The sequence below is a fragment of the Anguilla anguilla genome, chromosome 3 (assembly GCF_013347855.1).
Source record: "Anguilla anguilla isolate fAngAng1 chromosome 3, fAngAng1.pri, whole genome shotgun sequence".
Lineage (NCBI taxonomy): Eukaryota > Metazoa > Chordata > Actinopteri > Anguilliformes > Anguillidae > Anguilla > Anguilla anguilla.
In genome coordinates, this window is record NC_049203.1 from 8977948 (window position 1) to 9000262 (window position 22315).

General features: G+C 52.1%; 1 protein-coding gene across 3 annotated transcripts in view; it reads left to right on the top strand.

Annotated features, from left to right (window-relative positions):
• The window catches only part of rnf130 (ring finger protein 130), a 50946-nt gene that overhangs the window by 19059 nt on the left and 9572 nt on the right, over window positions 1–22315 (top strand). For all 3 annotated transcript variants that reach the window (XM_035409714.1, XM_035409711.1, XM_035409713.1), the window contains exons 3-6: window positions 3433–3627; window positions 9780–10030; window positions 14475–14546; window positions 19530–19612. In XM_035409714.1, the coding sequence (XP_035265605.1) occupies window positions 3433–3627; window positions 9780–10030; window positions 14475–14546; window positions 19530–19612 (601 nt within the window). The remainder of the gene's footprint in view (window positions 1–3432; window positions 3628–9779; window positions 10031–14474; window positions 14547–19529; window positions 19613–22315) is intronic.

A 22315-nucleotide genomic window follows, 5' to 3' on the forward strand; every position in this document is an offset into this window, starting at 1 on the left:
TTTTTTCTTTTTTTTTCCCATTTCAGCTTTCGAAACAGACTATTTCTTGTTGAGTTATGAAACTCTCTCGGTAGAGGAGAACTTTAAATGTGTTTTAAAAAATCACAAGAAAAATGTAGGTAGGAGGGTTATGCATGATACCGACCATATGCGAATCTGTGTGTATATTTAAGTGTGTGTGTGTATGCGTGTATACATTTACCTGTACATTGAGTGTGTGTGCATTGTGTACGTGTGTTTGTGTGTGTATGGGTGTGCCTGCGTGTGTGTGTGTATGTGTGTATACATTTACCTGTACATTGAGTGTGTGTGTGTGTGTGCATTGTGTATGTGTGTTTGTGTGTGTATGTGTGTGCCTGCGTGTGTGTGTGTATGTGTGTATACAGTTACCTGTACATTTGAGTGTGTGTGCATGTGTGTACGTGTGTTTGTGTGTGTGTGTGTGTGTGTGTGCATCCGTGTGTGTGTGTGTGTGTGTGTGCATGTTACTGTAGCTCACAGAAGCCTGTGTAACCCTGAGCATCTGTTCTGGGGACGCCAGAGGTGGGTGAATATTTCAGTGTGTGTCATAGCACGTGTCTTTAGAAGGTGAGAGGGAACCTGTCCAGGCAGCAGCCAGGCTGCACCACAGGAGCTGTCTCTCTCCTCTACTACCCCTAGTCTCCACCTCTTCTTCTCTTCCTCACCCTACCTGCCTGCCTATCTGTCTGTCTATCTGTCTATTTGTCTGTCTTGACTGTCTGTCTGCCTGTATATTTTTATCTGTATATCTGCCTGTCATTCTCTTTGTCTCTCTGTCTGTTTATGTTTATCTATATATCTCTCTGTCTGTTTATGTTTATCTATATATCTGTCTGTCCGTTTATGTTAATCTAAATATCTGTCTATCTGTATATCTGGGTTGCTTCCCTCTGTCTGTGTAAGGGGAGGTACAGACAGAGCTGCACAGGTATTTCCTGGTGTTCCTGTGCTTGGCTGTGGAATCTGATTGGCCTGGGAGAAGCTCAGTTTCTCTCTCGTGCGCTAGCGGTAGCGCTAGCGGTGACTGTGACCTTGTGCTGGGCGTCTGCCCGAAGCCACGCTCCCGAACTGGCGCCCAGCGCCAGCTCTCCTTCTGTACCCTGGCGTTCCCTGGGCCGAGCTTAAAGTCAACATTCGCCCTCCTACCTCCGCCTCTCTCTCTCTCGTTCCCTTCTTTCCCTCTCAGTCCCTCGCACACGCGTCTGTCCCGCTGTCTCCCTTTCTCCGTTTTTCCTCTCTATCTCACCTCCTCCTTGGCACTCGCACGCTCCCTCGTTTTTGTCACGCTCTCTCTCTCTCTCTCGCTCTCTCTCTCCCTCCCTCTCGTCTCGCAGTCATCGGGCGGTGTGTGATCTCAGAGGGGATTCCCAATAGCGCATTTAAATATAAAGCTCATTTTTTAATGGGTTCGCTGTGGTAAAATTCCTGGTTCTGTTGCCATTTATTCCATCTTAACTATTACCCTGGGCTGGCCAGCGGAGGATGGGCTCCCTCTCTATTTACTTACTCCCATTGGGTAGCTTTTCTCGCCACCATTTGAGGGTTTCCTCCACACTGGGGAGTTTTTTGTTACTGTACCTCAGTTGGTCACTTTTTTGCAGATTCAGGCCTGGTTTTTTCCAATTTTCCCATCTGTTTCCTCTGTAAAGCATCTTTGTGACAGTGTCTCTATACAAGTAAAACTGAATTGAATTGGTTCGTTTCCTGGGTGCGACTGTTTGGTTCCACCCAGAGTGGTGCAGTTTAGTCCTGTGAGCCCTCCACACTCTCAGTGACCTGTCAGTCTGTTGCTTGGTAACTGACACTTCCCCCGCGATACAGAAAGGTGAAGAGAAAGGGGTTTGTTAGATATTGCATCAGCTGTGTCACAGCCACACAGCGGCTGTGTGAGAATGATGTCAGTGTGATGTCACAGCTGTACAGTAGCTGTGTGGTGATGATGTAAGTGTGATGTCACAGCTGCACAGTAGCTGTGTGGTGATTATGTAAGTGTGATGTCACAGCTGTACAGTAGCTGTGTGGTGATGTCAGTGTGATGTCACAGCGCGGTGCTGGGAGTAGAGTGCATGCAGTGGAGCAGGTTTGCTCTGTAAGGACAGGCAGCTCTGCAGACTCTGAAGGTGATGAAGTGCGATGTCAGTGTGAGGTCACAGCTGTACAGTAGCTGTGTGATGATGATGTCAGTGTGATGTCACAGCTGTGCAGTAGCTGTGTGATGATGATGTCAGTGTGATGTCACAGCTGTGCAGTAGCTGTGTGATGATGATGTCAGTGTGATGTCACAGCTGTACAGTAGCTGTGTGATGATGATGTCAGTGTGATGTCACAGCTGTGCAGTAGCTGTGTGATGATGATGTCAGTGTGATGTCACAGCTGTGCAGTAGTTGTGTGATGATGATGTCAGTGTGATGTCACAGCTGTGCAGTAGCTGTGTGATGATGATGTCAGTGTGATGTCACAGCCCGGTGCTGGGAGTGGACTGCTTGCGGTGCAGCAGGTTTGCCCTGTAAGGACAGGCAGCTCTGCAGACTCTGAAGGTGATGAAGGGCGTGTTGCCGAGGTGACCACAGCGCTCTGGATTTTGCCCTGTGTCAGCTGTTTGTGCGGAACCTTCCGTCTCAACCCAACTGCAGAGCTGTGGAGCTCCTTCCATTACATTCGTTTAGCAGGCACTCCCTACGCTCACTGATGTATGTGTCCACCATGTCTTTGCGTCTGCTCTGCGGGCTCTGGTGCATTGCAAGGGGTATCCCTGGAAACCAAAGCACACCAGCTGGCACTGGGCATGTCTTGCTGCTGGAGTGGGCGTGGCTTATGGGAAGAATGCGTGTTTCTGAAGGTGGGACAGGTTGTGTCTTATAGGAGGAGTGGCTCTCTCGTTTTCTCCAAAGGTAGAGGGATGGAACCAGTCAGGGACAGCGCTAGTCTCTTCACGTTAGATCTTGGATAAACAACATTAGCACATAGGGTCCTTATCTATGTACCTGGCCAAGTTTTACCTACATTTTGGTGCGAAAGAAACAACAACTTTGATTTCATCTGAAAATAACAGAGGTATCGTTTGACATTTTTAGAGATTTTCAGTGCATCTTGTCAGATCTGACCTTAGTCTGCAGGAATAATTCACTTCCTCGGCGCAAGCTGAATACATTACATCACATTTGCCTCGTGTCCTTGAGTCAATATTTGATTGTCAGGAGCTAAGTGGTGGTGATCGATCACACGTACGCGTCCTTCACCGCACGGTTGGATGGGTCTGCAGTGTGGAGCTGAACGGGGCGTGTGATTGGAGAAGCTGGGGAAGGAGGAGATTTAAACCAGCGTCCTGTCACAGTGATGTTGCCTTCTCAGCTTTCCCATGCTAACCCCTCCCCCTCTTTCCTCTTCTCTCCCCCCCCCCCCCCCCCACAGTGGTGGACCGTAAGGGCTGTGACCCCCACACCCACTTCATCGTGCCCCCCAGGACCACGCACTGGGTGGCGCTGCTGCAGCGGGGCGTCTGCACCTTTAAGGAGAAGATCCTCAAAGCGGCCGCCTTCAATGCCTCGGCCGTGCTCATCTACAACAACTCCTCCAAGGAGGACACCGTCACCATGGCGCACGAAGGTAGGGCCGCTCCTCCTCCTGCACCCCCCCTCGCTGCACCCCTCGCCCACCCCCGCCCTTCCCTCGTCCCATCATACCCATCCTCGTCTCACCGTCCCCTCTTTCGCCCCCTTGTCCCCCCCCCTCCCTCACAGACCCTCAAACCATCCCCTCACCCCCCCCCCCCACCACTCATCCTGCCCCCCTCTCGTTCCTCCTCACCCCCCGCCCTTGTCACCCCCACCCAAGCCCCCCCCCCCCCCCCTCCCCCCAAAACCTCCACCCTCGCCCCCCCAGGGCCCCTACCCTGGCCCAGCCTAGTCCCCCATGCTGCACACCCACGCACTGCTTCACCAGCCAGAATGACTCCCACAGCTGGCTGCAGTGACTGCACACGCTCCTGGGTTATCAGCTTCACACCCGACGCGTGAGTAATGCAGGGATGCCATGACGGCGGTCCGGGGGGGGTGGGTGTGGTCGCCTCTCTGCCCCGGGGCACCAGCAGAGTGCGGGGGGGGGGGGGCGGTGAGGAACGACGCATCTCCTCCTGACAGCGAGCAGGAGGCGTGAGTCATTAGGTGTGACAGTGCGGACCCCCCCCCCCCCCCCCCCCCGAGGGATGGATGGGGGTTTTATATAGAAAAGGCCTTTATTTATTCATGAGGTCGTTTTCTCTAGAACCCACCCCCCCCACCCCCCGGATCCCGGATCTCTGTCCGAGGCACAGACACCCTCTCCATTCCCAGCCAGCCTTGGGAAGAGAAATCCTCCATGTTGACGTCATTTTGTCATTAGCGCAACGGCGAAATTTAATTTAATCGCTAATGCGTTTCACATTATCTACACGGCCATTTCATTTAGTCTGATAAGTTCCCCCTCCTGTGCACAAATCCAAGGCTTTTGAAGTCTGTTACTTAACACACCAGAAGACCCGCGGACCCTGATACTGCACACAGCTATAACTCTGCTCACTCAATAGTGTAGTATAGTGGTTAGGGAACTGGACCTGTAAGGCTATGGGTTCAGTTCCCAGGGTCGCTTCTGACGGACCCTGGAACAAAGTGCTTCACCCCAATTGCTTCAGTAAACGTCCAGCTGTATGGTGAATGGATTGTTTATTTCAAAAAATAATAAAAATAAGCTGATACTAAATTCTGAAATATAATGTGTAAGGTAATGGAAGTGTTTGCCGGTGCTGCCGCTGCACACCTAATTCAGCTCCTCCTCCTGCTCTGCTGAATTATGGCCCTCCTGAACCTGTCCTTGGCATTGTCTCAAGGTGGAGTTTACCCCATTAAAACTGGGCCAGCGCACACACTGTTTCACACACACACACACACGCACACACACACTGTCACGCGTACTGGTGTAACCTGGTGAGTGACTGACTGACTGACTGACCTACCCATGAAAGATTAGTGTTTAAATCTGTATCTTCCTCTGTCTCATTATGAAACATCCTGTCAGTGATGGTGTTAAAGTGTACTGCGTCACTGGCAAATAGGTCAGACACAGCAGAAAACACTGCCCTCTGCTACTACTTACGTGTGTGTGTGTATGTGTGTATGTGTGTGTGTGTGTGTGTGTGTGCGCGAGTGCATGCCTACGTGTGTGTGTGTCAGGGTATGTGTGTGTGCCCAGTCGTGCATGTTTATGTTTGTGCACATTCACATATATGCATACTGTATATATTGTCCTGTCCGAAAGGGCAATCCAAGTGGCCCAAACAAGGGAGAGAAGGAGACTAGAATAAAGGCGGAGGAGGAACTGAGACGAGGAGAAGTTCTCACTTTTTCTGCATCGCCATTGCAAAAACGCAGGTTCAGCGGGCCTCCTACTTCCTGTTTTCTGTCTGACATTTCCTGTTATCTGCATGCGCCTGACCCCAATAATGACGCCAAAACGTGTGCTTTGTCACAGGGCCATGCAGATTGCGTGCTTTTTGATTACGCCACAGCTCGTGTTTTTGCTGTGTGCTCCGAGCATGTAGGTAATGAGGTGCTTTTGCCCAGTTGTGCTGAACAGGCCAGAGTTTCTTGAGTTTTAAAGAATCGGAACAAACGGCCTTTTGGCAAATTTTGCTTGAAAGGAGGCAGTCAGGACCGAACAGGTGTGAAAAAGACGGTCATAAAGACCTTGCGGCAGTGGCAGGAAGCGGTCTTATCATTTCTCCATCTGCCCGCCGTTTTCTGTCTGTGTTCACGTTCTGTTTGTGTCTGAGTCATGGGGGGGAGTCGCTCAGTCTGCTTCTGCTTCTGAAGCGCTCACCGTTTTCAAGGCTGGAGACGCGCTGCGGTGCCGAACCCGCCAACAGCGCCTCTAACGTAATCATCCGGCAGGGAGGGCGCCCAGAGCGCCGCGAATCGCCAGGGAAACGGGACGGCGGTGCGGCCAGCGCACGCGCATGTGCGCGCCGCTCAAACCGTGTAAACCGTCGACTCCCACAACCTCCCCCCCCCCCCCCCCCCCCACGCCTCGTTCGCTCGTCCGCCGGCAGTTTGCGCGCTGGCGGGCGTTTGAAGGTTTCCGTGCCGACGCCCCGACCCCCCCGCCGTTTGGCTCTGGCCTTGCGCCGACGGAGAGCCCTCCCGTTTCTGCCCTCCTGAGCGCGCTCAGTTCTCCGCGTTAGCCTGACCAGTGTGCGCGCCGCGCGCTGCGCGCTACCTCTGAGCCGGGCGCTCGGCCCGATCCTCCCCAATACACACCCTCCTGCTGAAATGGCTAGCCTGCGCGCTAACATGCTAAAAAAGAAAGCCATGCCAGGCACATGAGCAGGCACAGACAGAAACACACCAGCTTGTTTAAGTGTTACCGTCTCTGCCAGTCTGAGAGATGAGGCGGCATGTGTGGGAGGCTGCGCGGGTACACAGCTCATAATGTAATGATTTCGGGAGATGATATAATGATTCATGTTCTGCACTCTGAGCATGTGGAACACTGACGACTGCTTGTGATTTGCCAGCGATCTGCGAGCAGCGGTTATGTAAGTGGCTGAATGTGTTTGTGTCTGTGTCTGTATGTGTATGTCTGTCTTTCGGTCTGCGTATGTCTGTTTGTCTTTTTGTGTGTGCGTGTGTTAAATCTGGTCTTGGAACAAGGGGTTATGTGTGAGCACACACACGCACACACACGTACACACATACACACACAAACCTAAACAACATGTTATGTATTTATTTCTTTTATACATGTGTGTGCATTGGCACACACAGGTATCGCCCAGGTGTGTTTTATTACATCACACCTGCATGTGGCGCTACCGTTGCCGTGATACGGACAGGGCTACCGTCGCCGTGTTGAGCCGCGCCTCGGCGGCCAAATGAGCAAGGTCAGGTCGTTGAGTTCAATTCAATTCAGTTAAAACTTTATTTGTACAGCGCTTTTTTTTATAGAGACACTGTCACAAAGACGCTTTACAGCGGAACTGGGCAAGAAACCCAAACCGTTTAACCGCGGCCGGTTTTGAGTGGCCTGACTGTAAACACAGCGGTGCGTTCGGGGGCTAACCGCCATGCCACGGTCAGTCCCAGAGCGGGCCCCACCCACCGCCCAGGCTGGCCCCACCCACCACCCCAGGCCTCTCTAACTCTCAGAGGTCATTTTCGGAGCGGGTCGGCGGCGGCCAACGCCGAGCTGCACCAGCCCGAACCCCCCCCCCCACCCCACCCCGCTCTGCCTCAGCCTGGGGCCAGCCAGAGCGCTACACGCTAACGGCCTCATTCTTCTCTCTGCGTGCGGTTGCTGTTCAGCCGAGGGCAGCCTCTGCTGTACAAACCCACACTGAACACTGAAACAGGAAGGAAAGGTAGCGCCTCTAAGAGCTCACTGTATGTTCCGTTATGAAGAGCTCACTGTATGTTACGTTATGAAGAGCTCACTGTATGTTCCATTATGAAGAGCTCACTGTATGTTACGTTATGAAGAGCTCACTGTATGTTCCGTTATGAAGAGCTCACTGTATGTTACATTATGAAGAGCTCACTGTATGTTCTGCTATACAGAGCTCACTGTATGTTCCGTTATGAAGAGCTCACTGTATGTTCCGTTATGAAGAGCTCACTGTATGTTACATTATGAAGAGCTCACTGTATGTTCTGCTATACAGAGCTCACTGTATGTTCTGCTATACAGAGCTCACTGTATGTTCTGCTATACAGAGCTCACTGTATGTTTTCCGCTTTTGAAGTCAGACTCCTGTCGCGGGGCGTTTCTGTGGGACTCCGCGACTTCGAGGTCGTCCCGGTTACGCATCCTTCACTCCCAAGGCACTATTCTGTTTAATAATAGGCACTGCTGACAACATTAATCAAGTGCGTTTCAGGAGGTGGGCGTGTCACTTTACTTAACCTTACCGGGCGCGCGTGAGGGAATTGTCCCTTTGCTTAGGGTGGCCGGCTAAGCACTGGCCCTGGGTTTCACAGGAAGAACCTCTGGAGTGTTCCCGGGGGTGTTTTACGCAAACTGGAACGATGACATTTCCGGTAACTGGCCATTGGCCCATCTGTCCGACCCTCACAGAGAAGAAAAAAGAGAAGTGGAGATATGTGCTGCAAAGAGAGGAGAGGAGGAATGTCTTCCTGGCACAGGCTGGAAGCATGACAGGGAGATAGAACTACCAGAGGAGAAAACCTGGGGGATTTGAATTTCGTAGTTATTATGCTAACATTGTCAGTAATTCCCTGCTTGGTGTGCAGTGGCTGGATGAACCCAGTCAGGTGTGGAATTCCATTCAGAGCCGGCCGTTTTCTTTCAGGTGCTCATGGGTAGGTGCAGGGGATGCGATTACGTCAGTGCAGTTCGTAGGTCCAGTATGTTTATGTGCATATGTACGTGCATTTGTGTGTGTGGGTGTGTGTGTGTGTCGGTGAATGTGTGTGCACGCTTTGTGTTTCTCTGTGCACGTGTGTGTGTGTGTGTGCGCTTGTACATTGTTGATGTATACCGTTCTATAATATCATTTGTAAGATTTCAGCGAGAGGATTGGATTGTGTTTTGTTTTAAGCCTGTGGAGCTATAAGCTGAAATGTATTGAGTGGTTTTCCTGTTGGACCTCTGGGCAGCGTTTCTGTTAGAATGTGGAGAAATGGCCCTGGTGCCGGTGGGACCAGCGGTGCCACCACAGCACATCAATCACCGAGAGAACTGCTCCTGGGGGCTGCTGGGAACTGTGTGTCTGTCTCACACTGAACACTCAACACCACAGGTTAACACTTCTTGTTGGGAACTGTGTCCATCTCACACTGAACACTGAACAGCACGGGTTAACGCTTCCTGCTGTGAACTACGTCTGTCGCACACTGAAGACTGAACACCACAGCATAATGCTAATTTCACCCCCGTGCTCAAAATCAGCCCATTCTCCCTGACACAGCAGTTCTTCTCAGCCTACCCCCCCCCTCGGTTTAGAAGATGCCCAGGTCCCCCCCCCCCCCCAGGTTGCTCAGTGTGCCCCTCTGTACAGCGTGCAGTGAGGCAGCCTGCAGGCCTCAGGCTGCTCTCCGGCTCCCCAGAGCCCGTCACCCCCCCCCAGCCCCCTCCCGCCCGTCACAGGACACCCGCTCTTGGCAGGGAACAGAGAGGCACGCTGTGCTCCTTCCCCAAGGTTGAAATCAAATCTGACTAAAAAAATCTTTTTTAAACTGCAGCGTGACATTTTTCACCCCCTCAGTGAGGAAGGCGCCGTAAGTTAGTCTTTTGTGACTTTCAGGGTCTCAGCCAGCGTTCGGTACGTTGCGCTGATGAATCCGCTGACCCTGCGTGAGGGTCCTAACCGAGCCCGTTCCTCATGTGGCTGACGCTGCTCCACCGCCCTCTTTCATTCTTATGGATGATAGGCCAGCGAAGGCAGCCGAGGACACCAGCCAATGAAATGAGTGGCTGAGCTGTGTGACTGGAGGAGAGGGAGCATGCTCAGTGCTGTGGCTGCTTCCCTTGAGGTTGTGGCCTGTGTACGTGTGTACGGGCATCTTGTGGACGTGAAGTTGGACAGAGGGCTGATTTATGGCTTTATTGTGGACAATGCGAATGCTCTTATACATGAAGGTGTGTGTGTGTGTGTGTTAGTGTTAGCGCATGTCTGAATCTGACACTGTGTATGTGTGTGTATGTGTGTATGTGTGATAGAGTTTGTGCATGTCTGAATCTGACTATGCATATGTGTTTGTGTCTCGTAGGCACCGGGGACATTGTAGCAGTGATGATCACAGAGTCCTACGGGAAGGACATCATCAGTCTGCTGGAGAAGAACATGACGGTGGTGGTGAGCATCATCCTGGGGCCGCGGGGCCCCCCCAAGAACATCAACCGCGGCTCGCTGGTCTTCGTCTCCATCTCCTTCATCGTCCTCATGATAATCTCCTCCGCCTGGCTCATCTTCTACTTCATCCAGAAGATCCGCTACACCAACGCTCGCGACCGGAGTCAGGTACGCCGCGCTCGACAACGTTGCGTGTCCACGGCGGCACTTCCTGTTTCACCGCTCAACAACTTCCTGTTACGCCATTGCAAACGGGTGAAGCGTTTGAAAACCTGCGCTCTGTAACATAGGGTCCTACACACTCGTTCAGCTCCAGCAACGCAGATTCCGTTAAAGCTGTGACAGGCTGTGGCTTTGCATGGCTTCTGCAGATTTTAAAACATTCTTTTGCGTGTGCATTTTAAAGCTCACTTGTGCACTGCCAGGGAAAATAAATAAAAACAAAAGTAACCTATCTCACCTGACCGTTTGAGCTGGGCAGCAGTCATTGGAGATTGACTGTTCGGACTGGGCCCATCGAAAAAAAGACTTTTTGACGACAATGTGTGATGACTCCATCAAAACTATTAGACACAGTCCTTTTAACGATAACATGTAAAATGACTCTTTATCAGTAGCCTGCTAATTACTGAATATGTTATTATAGATAAAATGTAATAATTTGCACTGATTTGTGCAAATTATTACATTCTATTGCAGGCCAACTCATCTATATAAAGTTCATTTTGCTGAGACCTTCTACAGTTCAGATAAACTGTTGTAATATGCCAAAATTCAGCAAATGTATTATTTTTCTGATGGTAGATATTATTTTTTTTTTTAGTGCGCTGGTTTTTCCCAGCATATTCTGTTGTATAACACCACGGAGACAAGCTTCTCAGTGTATGTTCAAACCCATAACATCCTTACGCAAACCGAGCTTCAAAAATAATGGAGAAGGGAGACTCTTAAGATGGCATCACGCGGTCTAAGCTGTTAGCTTTCAGGCCTTTGTCCATTTCTAATACACAAAGCTAGCTTTTAAAGGCCTGAAAGAGGCTAGCACCTGAAGTTTTTATGCCGGTTCATCAGCATCATCAGCGGGCGAAATGGAAACAGGATTACCAGTGGAACAGCAAAGTGCAATCGCGGGGGGGGGGGGGGGGGGGAGGGCGAAGTTGCGAAATCAGCGCTTTCTATAAAGGGTTCTCGGCTTTGGAACGCGCCAGTGGCCGAATCGAAATGAATACCCAGATATAAAGGCTTTTAATGCAGAGGTTAAGTGCTGGCCGGAGTGACACCGCTGCTGTGCTTACCTTTTTCGCCCGACCGCACTTCGACCTCGTCGTGCAGCTACCTGCATCGCTGCCCGTTCTTTTCTGCGTGCATAAACGTTTCTGTGTGTTTGTTGACTCGCTTGTCCTGTTCTTGTTTCTTCAAAATCACATCTTTGTTGAATCGACTGTAATGTTGTATCTTTTATAACCTTTCACTGTACGCCTGGAGACTAAAACTAAACAAAAACAAAAAACAAAAAACTAGGGACATACAGTAGCTGTAAAATCTATGTGCAACAAATCATTGCCATGCTTTAACTGAGTGTTGCCCTGTAGCTATGTTAAATTGCATTGTCCCTACCAAATAAAATAATTAAATTAAATTAATGACACAGTTTATCATTCAAACATTTAACGGCCTCACTTGGACAATATAGGTAGGGCAAGCTCTGGACCAATCAGTGTCTTTTGTTTAGTAGTCCCACCCTTAGTCCTGTGAGCCATCCATTACCTACAAACTTCGTCCAGCCAATGTGAAGCTCATGTAAGCCCCGCCCCCAGAGGGTCAGGCCTCCGTAAGCCACACCCATTGGCCCCCTCGACGTATCAGGCACACCCAGAGTGTTTACTTTGTGTACAGTAAGCCTCTCCCTTTGTTGTGGCAAGCTGTTGTATCTGTTGTGTTTGCTTGTTTTACCTTTTTGCCTTCATTTATCTTTATTTCTCATGAATGATTGGCCAGTTGCACCTGAAGGCCATTCCCATTGGTGAAACTGCCGAGCCCACACCAGCACGCTCAGTCTCTCTGAAACGCGTGTAAAAGGCTGTTCTTTCTTCTTCTCTCTGTCCAGTCCTCCGGCTGAGCTGCGCATGTCCGTCACACCCTACAACCCTCCAGAAAGTTCTTTGTCGTTTGTTCCCTCTTTCGGTCCCTGGCATGTTTGCAGTTAAGCCAGCAGTTAACGAGCCTCCCTCCGTGCAGGCATTCATGCGGCTGGCACGCTGTGTATGAGCCGTGTGTACGTATGGATGTGTGTGTGTGTGTGTGTGTGTGTGTGTGTGTGCGTGCGCGCGCAATGTGTGTGTGTGTGTGTGTGTGTGTGTGTGTGTGCCTGTGCTGCTGCATGGCTGCTGATCATTACCTAACACTTCCCCCCTCTCTGACACACACAGACACACACACTCACACACACTACACACACACACACACACACACACACACACAGAGGGAGAGTGGTCCTTCACCTGTCGTTCTCACCATCTGTCCACCTCGCCAGCCAGAAATCACCTTCCCGGCAACAGGAGAGTTCATCCAGCCGTATAGCAGGTTGCAGTGCCATATTCCACTGGTTTGACTTCAGTGCACGCACACCCCCATTTCCTTTACATAGTATCAGCTTAGATTTGACTGCTGCCTGTGTTGCATTGTTACTTGTGCGCTTCGGCTACATGCTTATCCAGAGTTGCTAACAAAATAATTCCTTTGCTCAAAAGCCTTGAGATTCCAGTGCGCGTCTTTCCAATCATCTGTTTAACTCCCTAACTACTACTGTAGAGCTACATCAGGCTTCCCCACCAGGTCTCTTCAGCAGGGGAACCAAAACGCAGGAGTTTGTAATAAGGGCTTTTAGACATAAACCCTCAACTAAAGCCATGCGCTTAGTTTCCCTCTCGTGCTTATTTCTGCTGCGCTTTTCGACGCAGCGCAGCGAGAGGGATTTTCTGTGAGTCAGCTGAGTGCTGCCGTTGCCTCTCGTTTTTCCGAGAGCAGAAAAGCAGCGTTTGAGGGTCGGGCCGTGACGCGTAACGGAACGCTGGGCGCATCTGACGGTTGAACCGCCGCGCCCGCGTCTGCTCTGGCGGCGGTTCAGTCGCGGTGAACCCCCTCTCTCTCTCTCCTTATCTGTCAGTCGCACCTGCATCTCGCCCATCCACCGCAGGATAACCCGCCGCTCAACTGTCTGTGGGTGTGGCCTGTGCCCCTCTCTTGAGAGTTTGCCAGTTGAGAGAGAACCTGGAAGGTCGCCTGACGGGACGTGGAAGAGAAGGCCCATAATCCTTCAGTGATTCGCCCCTTCGCTGTCTGCCGTTGTAACCACCGTCACAGCAGAGATGGAGTCATCCGGACCCACACACCCGTCCTGGGTTATGCAGTGCGCTAGTGTGCGGAAGAGTAGGCGTTGCCCTTCCCCGTCTCCCCCTCCATACGCTTTCCCTCGTTTCATCGCAACTCCACTGCGTATGTATAGCATATACATCGAGCAGGACGGCACCCTGTCCATTAGCGGTAATGCAGCCAGTGGAGCCTCATTGGCAGTCTCCGACAGCACTATGGAACACACGCTAGCACGGCGCGTGAGCTATTACCGCTAATCGCTTGGCGGAGGGGGGGGGGGGGGGGGGGGGGTGAGCGATCGTCCTGGCGCGGGGGCCGCGTCCCTTTCAGCGCTCCAGGCGGTAAATCAGCGCGGTGTTTAATCACGGCGAGAGAGGGTCAAGAGAGAAAAAAGCCGACACCCAACCAATCACGGCCGCTCCCTGCCCTGCCCTGACCCCGCCCCCGCCCCGTCGTAACTCTCGAGAGGCGTGACGTCTGATCCGCTGCCGCTCCCGAGTCCGAGCGCTGCTCGGTTAATTCCCGCCACCGGGAGCCGCTCGCCGGTGACGCGGTCGCCCCTTCTGTTCCGCGACCCGCTCGCCACCCGGGGAATGAGTCATGGGCGTCTGGGATGGGCCGCCGTACGGCTGAGGAAATGACCTGGCCGAGAGAAACAGCTGTCACAGTGCGATTGCAGCCAATCACAAAGAAGAAATTATTCCTCACGCTCATCTGGAACATGAGGGAGGCTCGTATTTCTGGCGATAAACGACGTGTGATTTTTACAGTGATTGACTGTGATTTCGCCAGGACAGCTGTTCCATTGTTTTATGCTTCCCTCCTGCCCCCTTAGCGTCACTTCTGAGTCATCAAAGCAATGGGACCACTAGTGAATAAAGGGGGGGGGGAGGTTCCTCTAGGTTCTAATCTCCCTGCACTGTGCTCACAAAGCGCTACCGCAAAATATGTAGCACGCCCCACCCCTCCCCCCTGCTGTTTTAGGGACAGTGCTTTATGATATTATGACGCCAGGGCGGAGAATGGAAACTGTTCCTGTCTGCTGTTGGATATGAGGCGTAGAAAAGCCTCCATTGCTCAGCAGTGGTCCTGGCTGATAGGAGATGGATGAGTGGTCATTGGGCCGCTTCTCTGGGGGGTTTGTCGAAATTTGTGAGAGCTCCTCGCCTTTTCGTCCTTCTTTTTGTCGTTTTTTTTAACAATGTGCGCTTTTTGTGTTTCTCTCTCTCCGTCGCCACAGCGACGACTCGGCGACGCAGCGAAGAAGGCCATCGGGAAGCTGACCACCCGGACGGTGAAGAAGGGAGACAAGGTAAGCTGACCCCCGATGACCCCGCCCACAGGCTGTCCGTCACACTGCCGCGCCCGCTCCCGCTTTTATCGCGCACCCCACCCACCGTTCGGTCTCTCCGTCTGTCCTCGGGACATCGAGGTGGCCTCAGATTACGAGGGGGTTTGGTTCCCCTGCTCCCAGCTCTCCGATGCCTCGCCCCCTTCGTCCACGGAAACCCTATTCCCTCAACCGGTGTCCGATTCGGTGTCCGATTTGGTAGCCCGGTCCAGTTCCTGTCAGATGAGCGGCCGTAGCTGATGAATGGAGAGAGAGAGAGAGAGAGAGAGAGAGAGAGAGAGAGCCGGAACTAAACCCCCTGACCAGACCGTGTGGCTCTCTCCATGCACCGGGGATCATTCACAATCTCCCAGTCGGGTATCTGGATTGCATTCCACCTCTACTTCCCAGTGCTCCATGCCAGGGAGTATTCTATACCGGCTGCACATGGTGCATAGTTGATTCATAGGCTTGTTATGTTTTTTCAATTGTGTCATTTTTTTTTTTTAAAGCAAAGTAAGCAGTTCACCCACCTTTTGTATTTGTTACTTGTGTTCAGACAGGGAGGAAGCAGAGAGGGTGACCGATAATGAGGGCATCACAGAGGAGAAAGGGTCATAGTGGGGGATCGAACCCCAATCCGCACTGGGGGATTCTTAAGTAGCCTGAGAGTCAGCTGCCCAACCCACTGCACCACACATCTCACCTTCTCATCTTATCTTAAATTAATGCTAATGCTAATTTCACATTAGCATGTGCTAGGTGGCTGGATCATACAATCTCTTGGAGGTTGTAGAATCTCCCACCAAATGTGTGGAAATATGTCCTCCCCTCTGCTCTGTAGAAGGAGTAACAGTGTCCGAGCATGATGTGGACGTACCGTAAGTCCCCTCGATGCACTTGGATCTGTCAGCGTTTATGCTGCACCGAAACTCCCGCCCGGTGGTGCCAGCTGTCCCGATCTGGCGCGGGTAAACACAGGCACGTTCGCTGGCCTTTCCGCCCAATGAGGGAAGCTCCAGGTCTCCATGCCAGCCAATCCCAATCGCTGGGCACCGTGAGACTGATGGGCACCGTGAGGCTGAATGTCCCCGTTTAAACTGTCCCAGCCCTTCCCCCCCCCCGGGAAGATTGGTGAGCTCCGACGGGCCGTCGGCGTGACAGGCGCCGTCTCAGCCAGCAGACGGTGAGCAGCGCTCTGCGATCGAGTGTGTAACAGCCGTGATGGTTTTTATGACGCCTCGGGTGAACGGGCAGAGCTGGCCGTCTTTCTCTAGCGCTGCTTTGAGTTGCTTCTGTGCCAGGCCTGTCTCACGTTACATTTTCTTTCAATTCGGACTCCAGCAGCGTTATCACGATAACGATAACAAAGACTCTTTGTTCACCCAGCATAACTGCGGCGGAACCTTGTAGATATGCGCACATCTGAAACGAAGGTCATTCGAAGGTCATGGCTTTGATGTGAAAGTACACTGGCTTTAATAAGAATGTGAACCCTCTGTTTACCGAGCTTGTATTTTTACATTAGTCTGTCCTTATTTTTAAATGGACTACTCTCGTTTTGTTGCCTGTTTTAAGTTAATAGCCAATAATCAATCCAGACAGGCACCACGCAAGTTATTGTAGATCTGGGACTAGGAGCTCTTAGAGAAATGAATGGATCCTTAGGGAATTATAGAAGAGGAAGGAGTCTACAGCTCCATGTAAAGGCAATCGAAGAGTTTCCTAACACAGATGTGTTAACAACGGTAGTACAGAGGTAGTCATGGGTAGCAGAACTGCTCTGTAGAGCCCCTTGGCAAGGTTGAGGTTCATTCGGGGATCATCCAGTTTGAGGTATCACTGAGGAATGTGCGACAAATGATTATTGACAAATGAAGATTTGTTTGTAACTATTTGGCTATTTACCATAACAACAAACAACTAATTATTTGCAGAAAATGTCGGAACAATTTTTTGCATGGTAGTGTCAGTGCGAGTATCTTACAAGTAACGTGTCAATCATAAGCTTGATTAATTTTGCATATTATTTAATTCAAATGTTTAATTGTTTAAAGAGACTCAGGCTAGTGGTCATAGTGGGAATGGAGGTTCATGTTAGCCTCCTAGCATAGGTCGTAGCCTGAATGCAGGCTCATGTTAGCATTCATGCATTGATTTTTACAGCAACGAACAGCTAGCGTGAGAAACGGTTGTGATTCCAGCTGAGGACCAGGTTACCTAATGAACCATGAACTGCTACAGCTCTAGACCAGGTCCCAGGGTGTGGTTACAGAGTGTGGTTTGAGTACAGGTCATTAATGGCAGTAGACTTACTACCATAAGTAAACCTGTTTAATTTGCAATAATATATGAATTGGTTAGGTCTCTATCAATAATGGCTAAAAATACACCTTTAATGCCTGTGCTGAGCAGATATTAAAACAACAAGTACAATTGATTTATGAATGCTAGAATAGGAGTGATTATTCACAAATAATATCAGTACTTTACGGAATTGAAGCCATTTTGAGCAACGCTGCTGGTGATTGATGGTCTGGACTCTGCTCTCAGGGTCTGGGAAGGTCGACAGTTCTGCTCATTAAAAATACATCGCCCTTAGAACGCTTGAACGAAATCAGATCCTTCAATCTCTGCATCTCAGGGTGGGGTGCATCAACTGTGAGCCTGAATGCCTGGAAAGATCGGAGGGAAGTCGGGGTGGAAAGGAGACTAGAATGTAAAATGGGTGACAAGCGCGGCGGGCCACACGTCGTCTGTGTTTTTTCGTAACAGGAAATGACCTCATTCTGCGCCTCAATGGGGTCCCCTTCGGTTACGGTGGTTTTCCCACAGCCATCTGCGGATCTGTGATGCTCCGAGTGGCTGCTGATAACAAGGCTCCCTCTGTCCCGTGTTCAACATCACTATTCATCCTCTATTGTGAGGTCGCCACAGTCCCGCGTACTGATTGGTCAGCGGTTATTCCAGGTTCCGTGGTAGCCTGGAGATGACTGACAGGTCGTGCTTGTAGTCAGGCAGCGGGGGGGCTGCAGATATTGGACTGAGAGAAAGAGCTCTGTGGGTTCTCTGGTACGCATGAGATAGGAAGCATCCTAACACAAGTCTCGGGGGGGTTGGCGGACGGGGAGGGGGAGGGGAGGGGGAGGGGATGTTGTCTGAAAGGTATTAGGTGGCAGTCGATGCATCGACCGCTCCGGGAGTAGGATGAAACTGGTGGGGGGGTGGGAGGAGGGGTGGAGAGCGCTGAGGTAACCAAAACGCCCCCACGAGCAGGGAGGAGAGAGCAGAGAGTTCCTGAAATGACCTTGAGCCCCTTCCCCCCCCCCCCCCCCCCCCCCAGCAAGATGAAAGCACAAGACTCTGAAACTGCTAGCCAGCGCTAAGCTCATTCACTAGAAGGATCTGAGCCGGGCTCAACAGATCGAGGGAAAAGGATCGGGACACAGCCGAAGCCTCACTGCAGGATCCCGAGAGGACTCCACCGGACGGTCTTCGGTCAGAAGAGCCGCGTCGCTGATGTGAAACTGCGCGGGCTGGTGTCTGATTGTAAGAAAGTACAAGCTGTGCCGTGTTTGGGCCCGTGGGTGTGGAGGGCTCCGTTTGTTCATTGAAGCGAAACCTTCCGAACTTTAATGGTCTGATAGGTCTGTGGCTGTGCTGGGGACTCGGCCCTGTGTGCTGGGTTTGGTCGCCATGGCTACTCTCCATCTCTGCAGCATGCGATGGTGTGCATACCGTGGCCTCGTTTTCCTGCCAGAAGACTGTATGCATTTTTAATTGCGTATCCATCTACTGGCATGCAGCTCCTCTGAAGTCCGTTCAGGCAGGAAAGAGCTGTCCTCCCCCGGGGTCCTAAATAAGAGGAGTTTACCCGTCATGTGACTTCCCGCTCTTTCCACTCCATGGCGCCGTTAATCAGACCTGGAGATTACAGCGCTTCACATAAATCCGTTCATTTTCGATGACGTGTATTTTTTTTATCTGTCCACGCGTAATAGGAACATTTCGCCGCTTGTGTGTCTTTTTAGCATCTGAGAGGGGTTATTTGGGAAATTGAGTGACACCTCTGAGCTAGAGATTTTTCAGTCAGTAACAGCCAGCTATCCAATACCAGCCCATACCACCATAGCGATCAGCAGCAGCCCCCCCCCCCCCCCCCCCCCCCCCCCCCCACCTCCCATCACTGACATACCTTGTAGCCTTAGCCATTAGCACCGTCCGGCACTGGCAGTACCGGTAAGAACAGGCAGTAATTCATCTCAGTCCAAACCGTTGATACCAGTGTCCATGGTGTGGAATTTCACTAGCATCATTTCCAGGAAAAAGCATCAGTTTAACTCCAGCTCACCGTCCCCCGCCCCCCGCCCCCGGCGTATCGATCCCCCGTCCCGGGGTGAGAGACGCGGGCTAAATCTGTCCTCCTCGGGGACGCGGGACGTCCTTGCCTCCGCGGGCCCCGCCCGGGTCCTTCTGTCAGCAGAGACGGGGTGGGCGGCGTCCGCGCTCCGTAAATAACGCCGCATCGATCCGCGGCTCCGCCAACGTGACCGGCAGCACGGGGACGGGGACGGGCCGCCTGCCGTCACCGCGCACGGAGGCTCTGCTGATGCGTGCCCAAGTGACCCCCCCTCCCCCCACCCCCACCCCCCTTTCGGCTTCCGTGTCTGCCTGACGCCCTGTAGGAGGCATCGTAGTCCGCACCACTCTCATCAGAGCAGTGGTTCTGCTAATACAGTGGTAACCAACCCTGTTCCTTGAGATCTGCTGTCCTGTAGGCTTTCACTTCAACCCTAATTTGGCACATCTGGCTCTACTGATTAGCAGCTCAACAAGATCTCTAGCTGCTGAACAAGGTGTGCTTTATTAGGGTTGGAGTGAACATCAACGCCCCGGCAACCTGTGAGGAAAGCCGCTGTGTTGTGAGTGAGACGCTGTGACGTTTCCCCGTTTTCACTGTTTCAGGAGACGGACCCCGACTTCAACCACTGCGCCGTCTGCATCGAGGGGTACCAGCTCAACGATGTGGTGCGAATCCTACCCTGCAAGTGAGTGACGCACACACACACACACACTCACACACACACACACACGCACGCACACACACCTAGAAACACAGTGTTAGACCCGCAATAGGCTACAGTGTGTCCCCTGCTATGAGATAAACACTCCATGGACAGATAATAGTAATTATAGTAATTCATTATGGCATTGTTTTGCTATTATTAAAAAAAAAAAAATCATTATTATTGTTATTATTATTATCATTATTATTATTCGCAAATTGTGTGCAAGTTTCACAGACTTAACCAGAACGCTTGTTATCTTGACTGAACCCATGACGTCAGCTGATAAAGACACAGGGAGGTGAAAACGCACAGCCCCTCCCCTGCCCCCCCCCCCCCCCCCCCCCCCGCCCACCCCACGCTGGCTGGCTCGCGGCTCGCTGCTCGCCTCGCCGCGGCGGGCCAATATTTCCCCCGTCCCGGGGCCGCTGGCTCTGAATCACGGCCATCAGTCATCCGCGGCCGACCTCTCGCTTGGGCAGGCTTCGCCCCGCGGCTAGCGATACCTGCCAGACAGCCGTCCATAACGGCTCAGATTAAAGAAGACAGATCCTCTCTCTCTCCCCGCGCACAGATGTGCCTGCAGGTGAACGCAGAGAGTCAGGACGGCGCGGGGCTCCGCACCGACATCGTTTCCAAGGAGCACTTGTGCCCCTATGCTAAATAAATTTAGGAGGGCTCTCATGCATCCCAATTAGATGAGCTGCTAAATTGTTTTTCCTGTTAGCGCTCGTTAATTTTAAAGGGCAACAGCTCCTAAAACGGGAGCACTGTAGAGCCCTGTAATGTAATGCATGTGGGAAGCGAGCGAGAGCACATGCGTGTGATAAACGGAGAGCAAAAAAAGGTGTGAGGTGTGGAGAAGTAATGAGGCATCGTGGGAGGGCACAGAAAGTTTGAATCAAAGTGTAATGAGGAGAATGTGCTGTTGGGGCTGGTCTGACTCCCTGCTTTTCGCCCGTTGCCCCCAGAGTGAATGTGTGGCTGTGTGTGAGTGTGAGCGAGTTTGGAAGGAGTCCAGCGTTTCTGAAAGCAGGGCTCTTCTGTACATTAAGAACGGGGCTGTGAAAAAGGGCTTTACCGGGAGCTCATTTCCACCTGCGCCCCCGGCGCCCGTCCTGGGACAGAGGGGTGCGTGTGCGCTCGCTTTATTTAGGGGGCGGAGCTGGGAGCACCGCCGGCCCGCGCGGAGCTCGGTCTGAGGGCTAACACGGCCAACTGAGGAGTTATTGAGTTCGGGCAGACGTGGAGGAGAACATGCACACACACGTGCACACACACACACACACACACACACACACACACACACACACACACACATACGCACACACACGCACACACACACACACACACATACTCACACCCACATACGCACATACACACACACACACACACACACACACACACACACACACATACTCACACCCACATACACACATACACACGCACACACACGTATGCGCATGTATAATCACATACGCACACGTACACACACACGCATGTGGACATATATGGAGCCTAATGGAACAGTTTAGCCTCTAGTGGTGGCCTTTGGGAGCATGCCAAGAGAACAATTGAGGGAGAGAGAACAGGAGGAAAAACAGGGAGAAATAAAAAGAGTGAGGGAGGGAGGGACAGAGAGAGAGAGAGGAGGGGGCAAGGAAAGACAAGGAGAGAGAGCCAGAGACAAACAGAGAGAGAGAGAATACACAGGACTGTGTCAGTTTGTTTTGGATACAGTGCTGTGTTAGTGTTTCCCAGGCTGTGGGTTACAGTTCTGCATGGCTGAGTGCCTGAGTGCATGCAGTGCCGCAGTCCCCAGCTCAGGCGCTAACCTCTGGACCGTCACCTCCGAGCCTCCCCGCACTCTGCGTGGACCGCTGTCTGCTCCGCACCCTTTGACCCCACTGCTGGCGGGAAGCCCAGACACGAGCTGTTCAGTCCTGCTGTTACACAATCCCCCCCCCCCCCCCCCCCCCCCCTCCCCAGCCAATGGGCTGCGAGTGTGGGGGCGAAGCGGAGGTCAAAGGTCAAACTGTGCTCGCTGTTCCCCCTTTAACCGTCCCTCTACATCTCCTTCCTTCTCTTCCTTTCTCCCTCCCCTCCTCTCTCTCTCTCTCCCCCCCTCCGCTAATGGGCCTGTGTGTAGCCTAGCCTCAGTCTCGCGCGCGGCTCAGTAATGGCGCTCTAATCGTATTGCGCTGTCTCGTGTCCATCGACATGGGGTCGATGGCGCGAAGCCCCCCCCCCCCCCCCCCCGCCTCGCCCCCCCCCCCTCGCTCTGTGGGAATCGGATAGCGGTGGTACGGTCTGGTCCTGGGCCCCTCATGCCATTAGAGCCTCCTGTTTCTCTTATGGATTTGATGTCAGGAGAGTTAATGCAGGGACCCGAGGCCGCTCGGACAGGCGCGTGTATAAGGTGACAGTGTCTCTTCCCTTACGAGCACAGCCAGTGTCATTTACACGGGAGATGAGTGCGCACGCCTCCGTTCACAGAAGCTCGATAAAGACAGGATAAGGTGATTTTTGTCGGTTTGTAAGGTTCCCTTGGGAAGTTTGGTTGAGTAAAAATCACCAAGGATGACTGTACAGAAGGACTCCTTACCTGGACAGCTTCCGAAATAAGGAACGCTGGAGCACACTGAACTCGAAGCAAAAGACACCGTTTAATGAACTAGGGGTGAC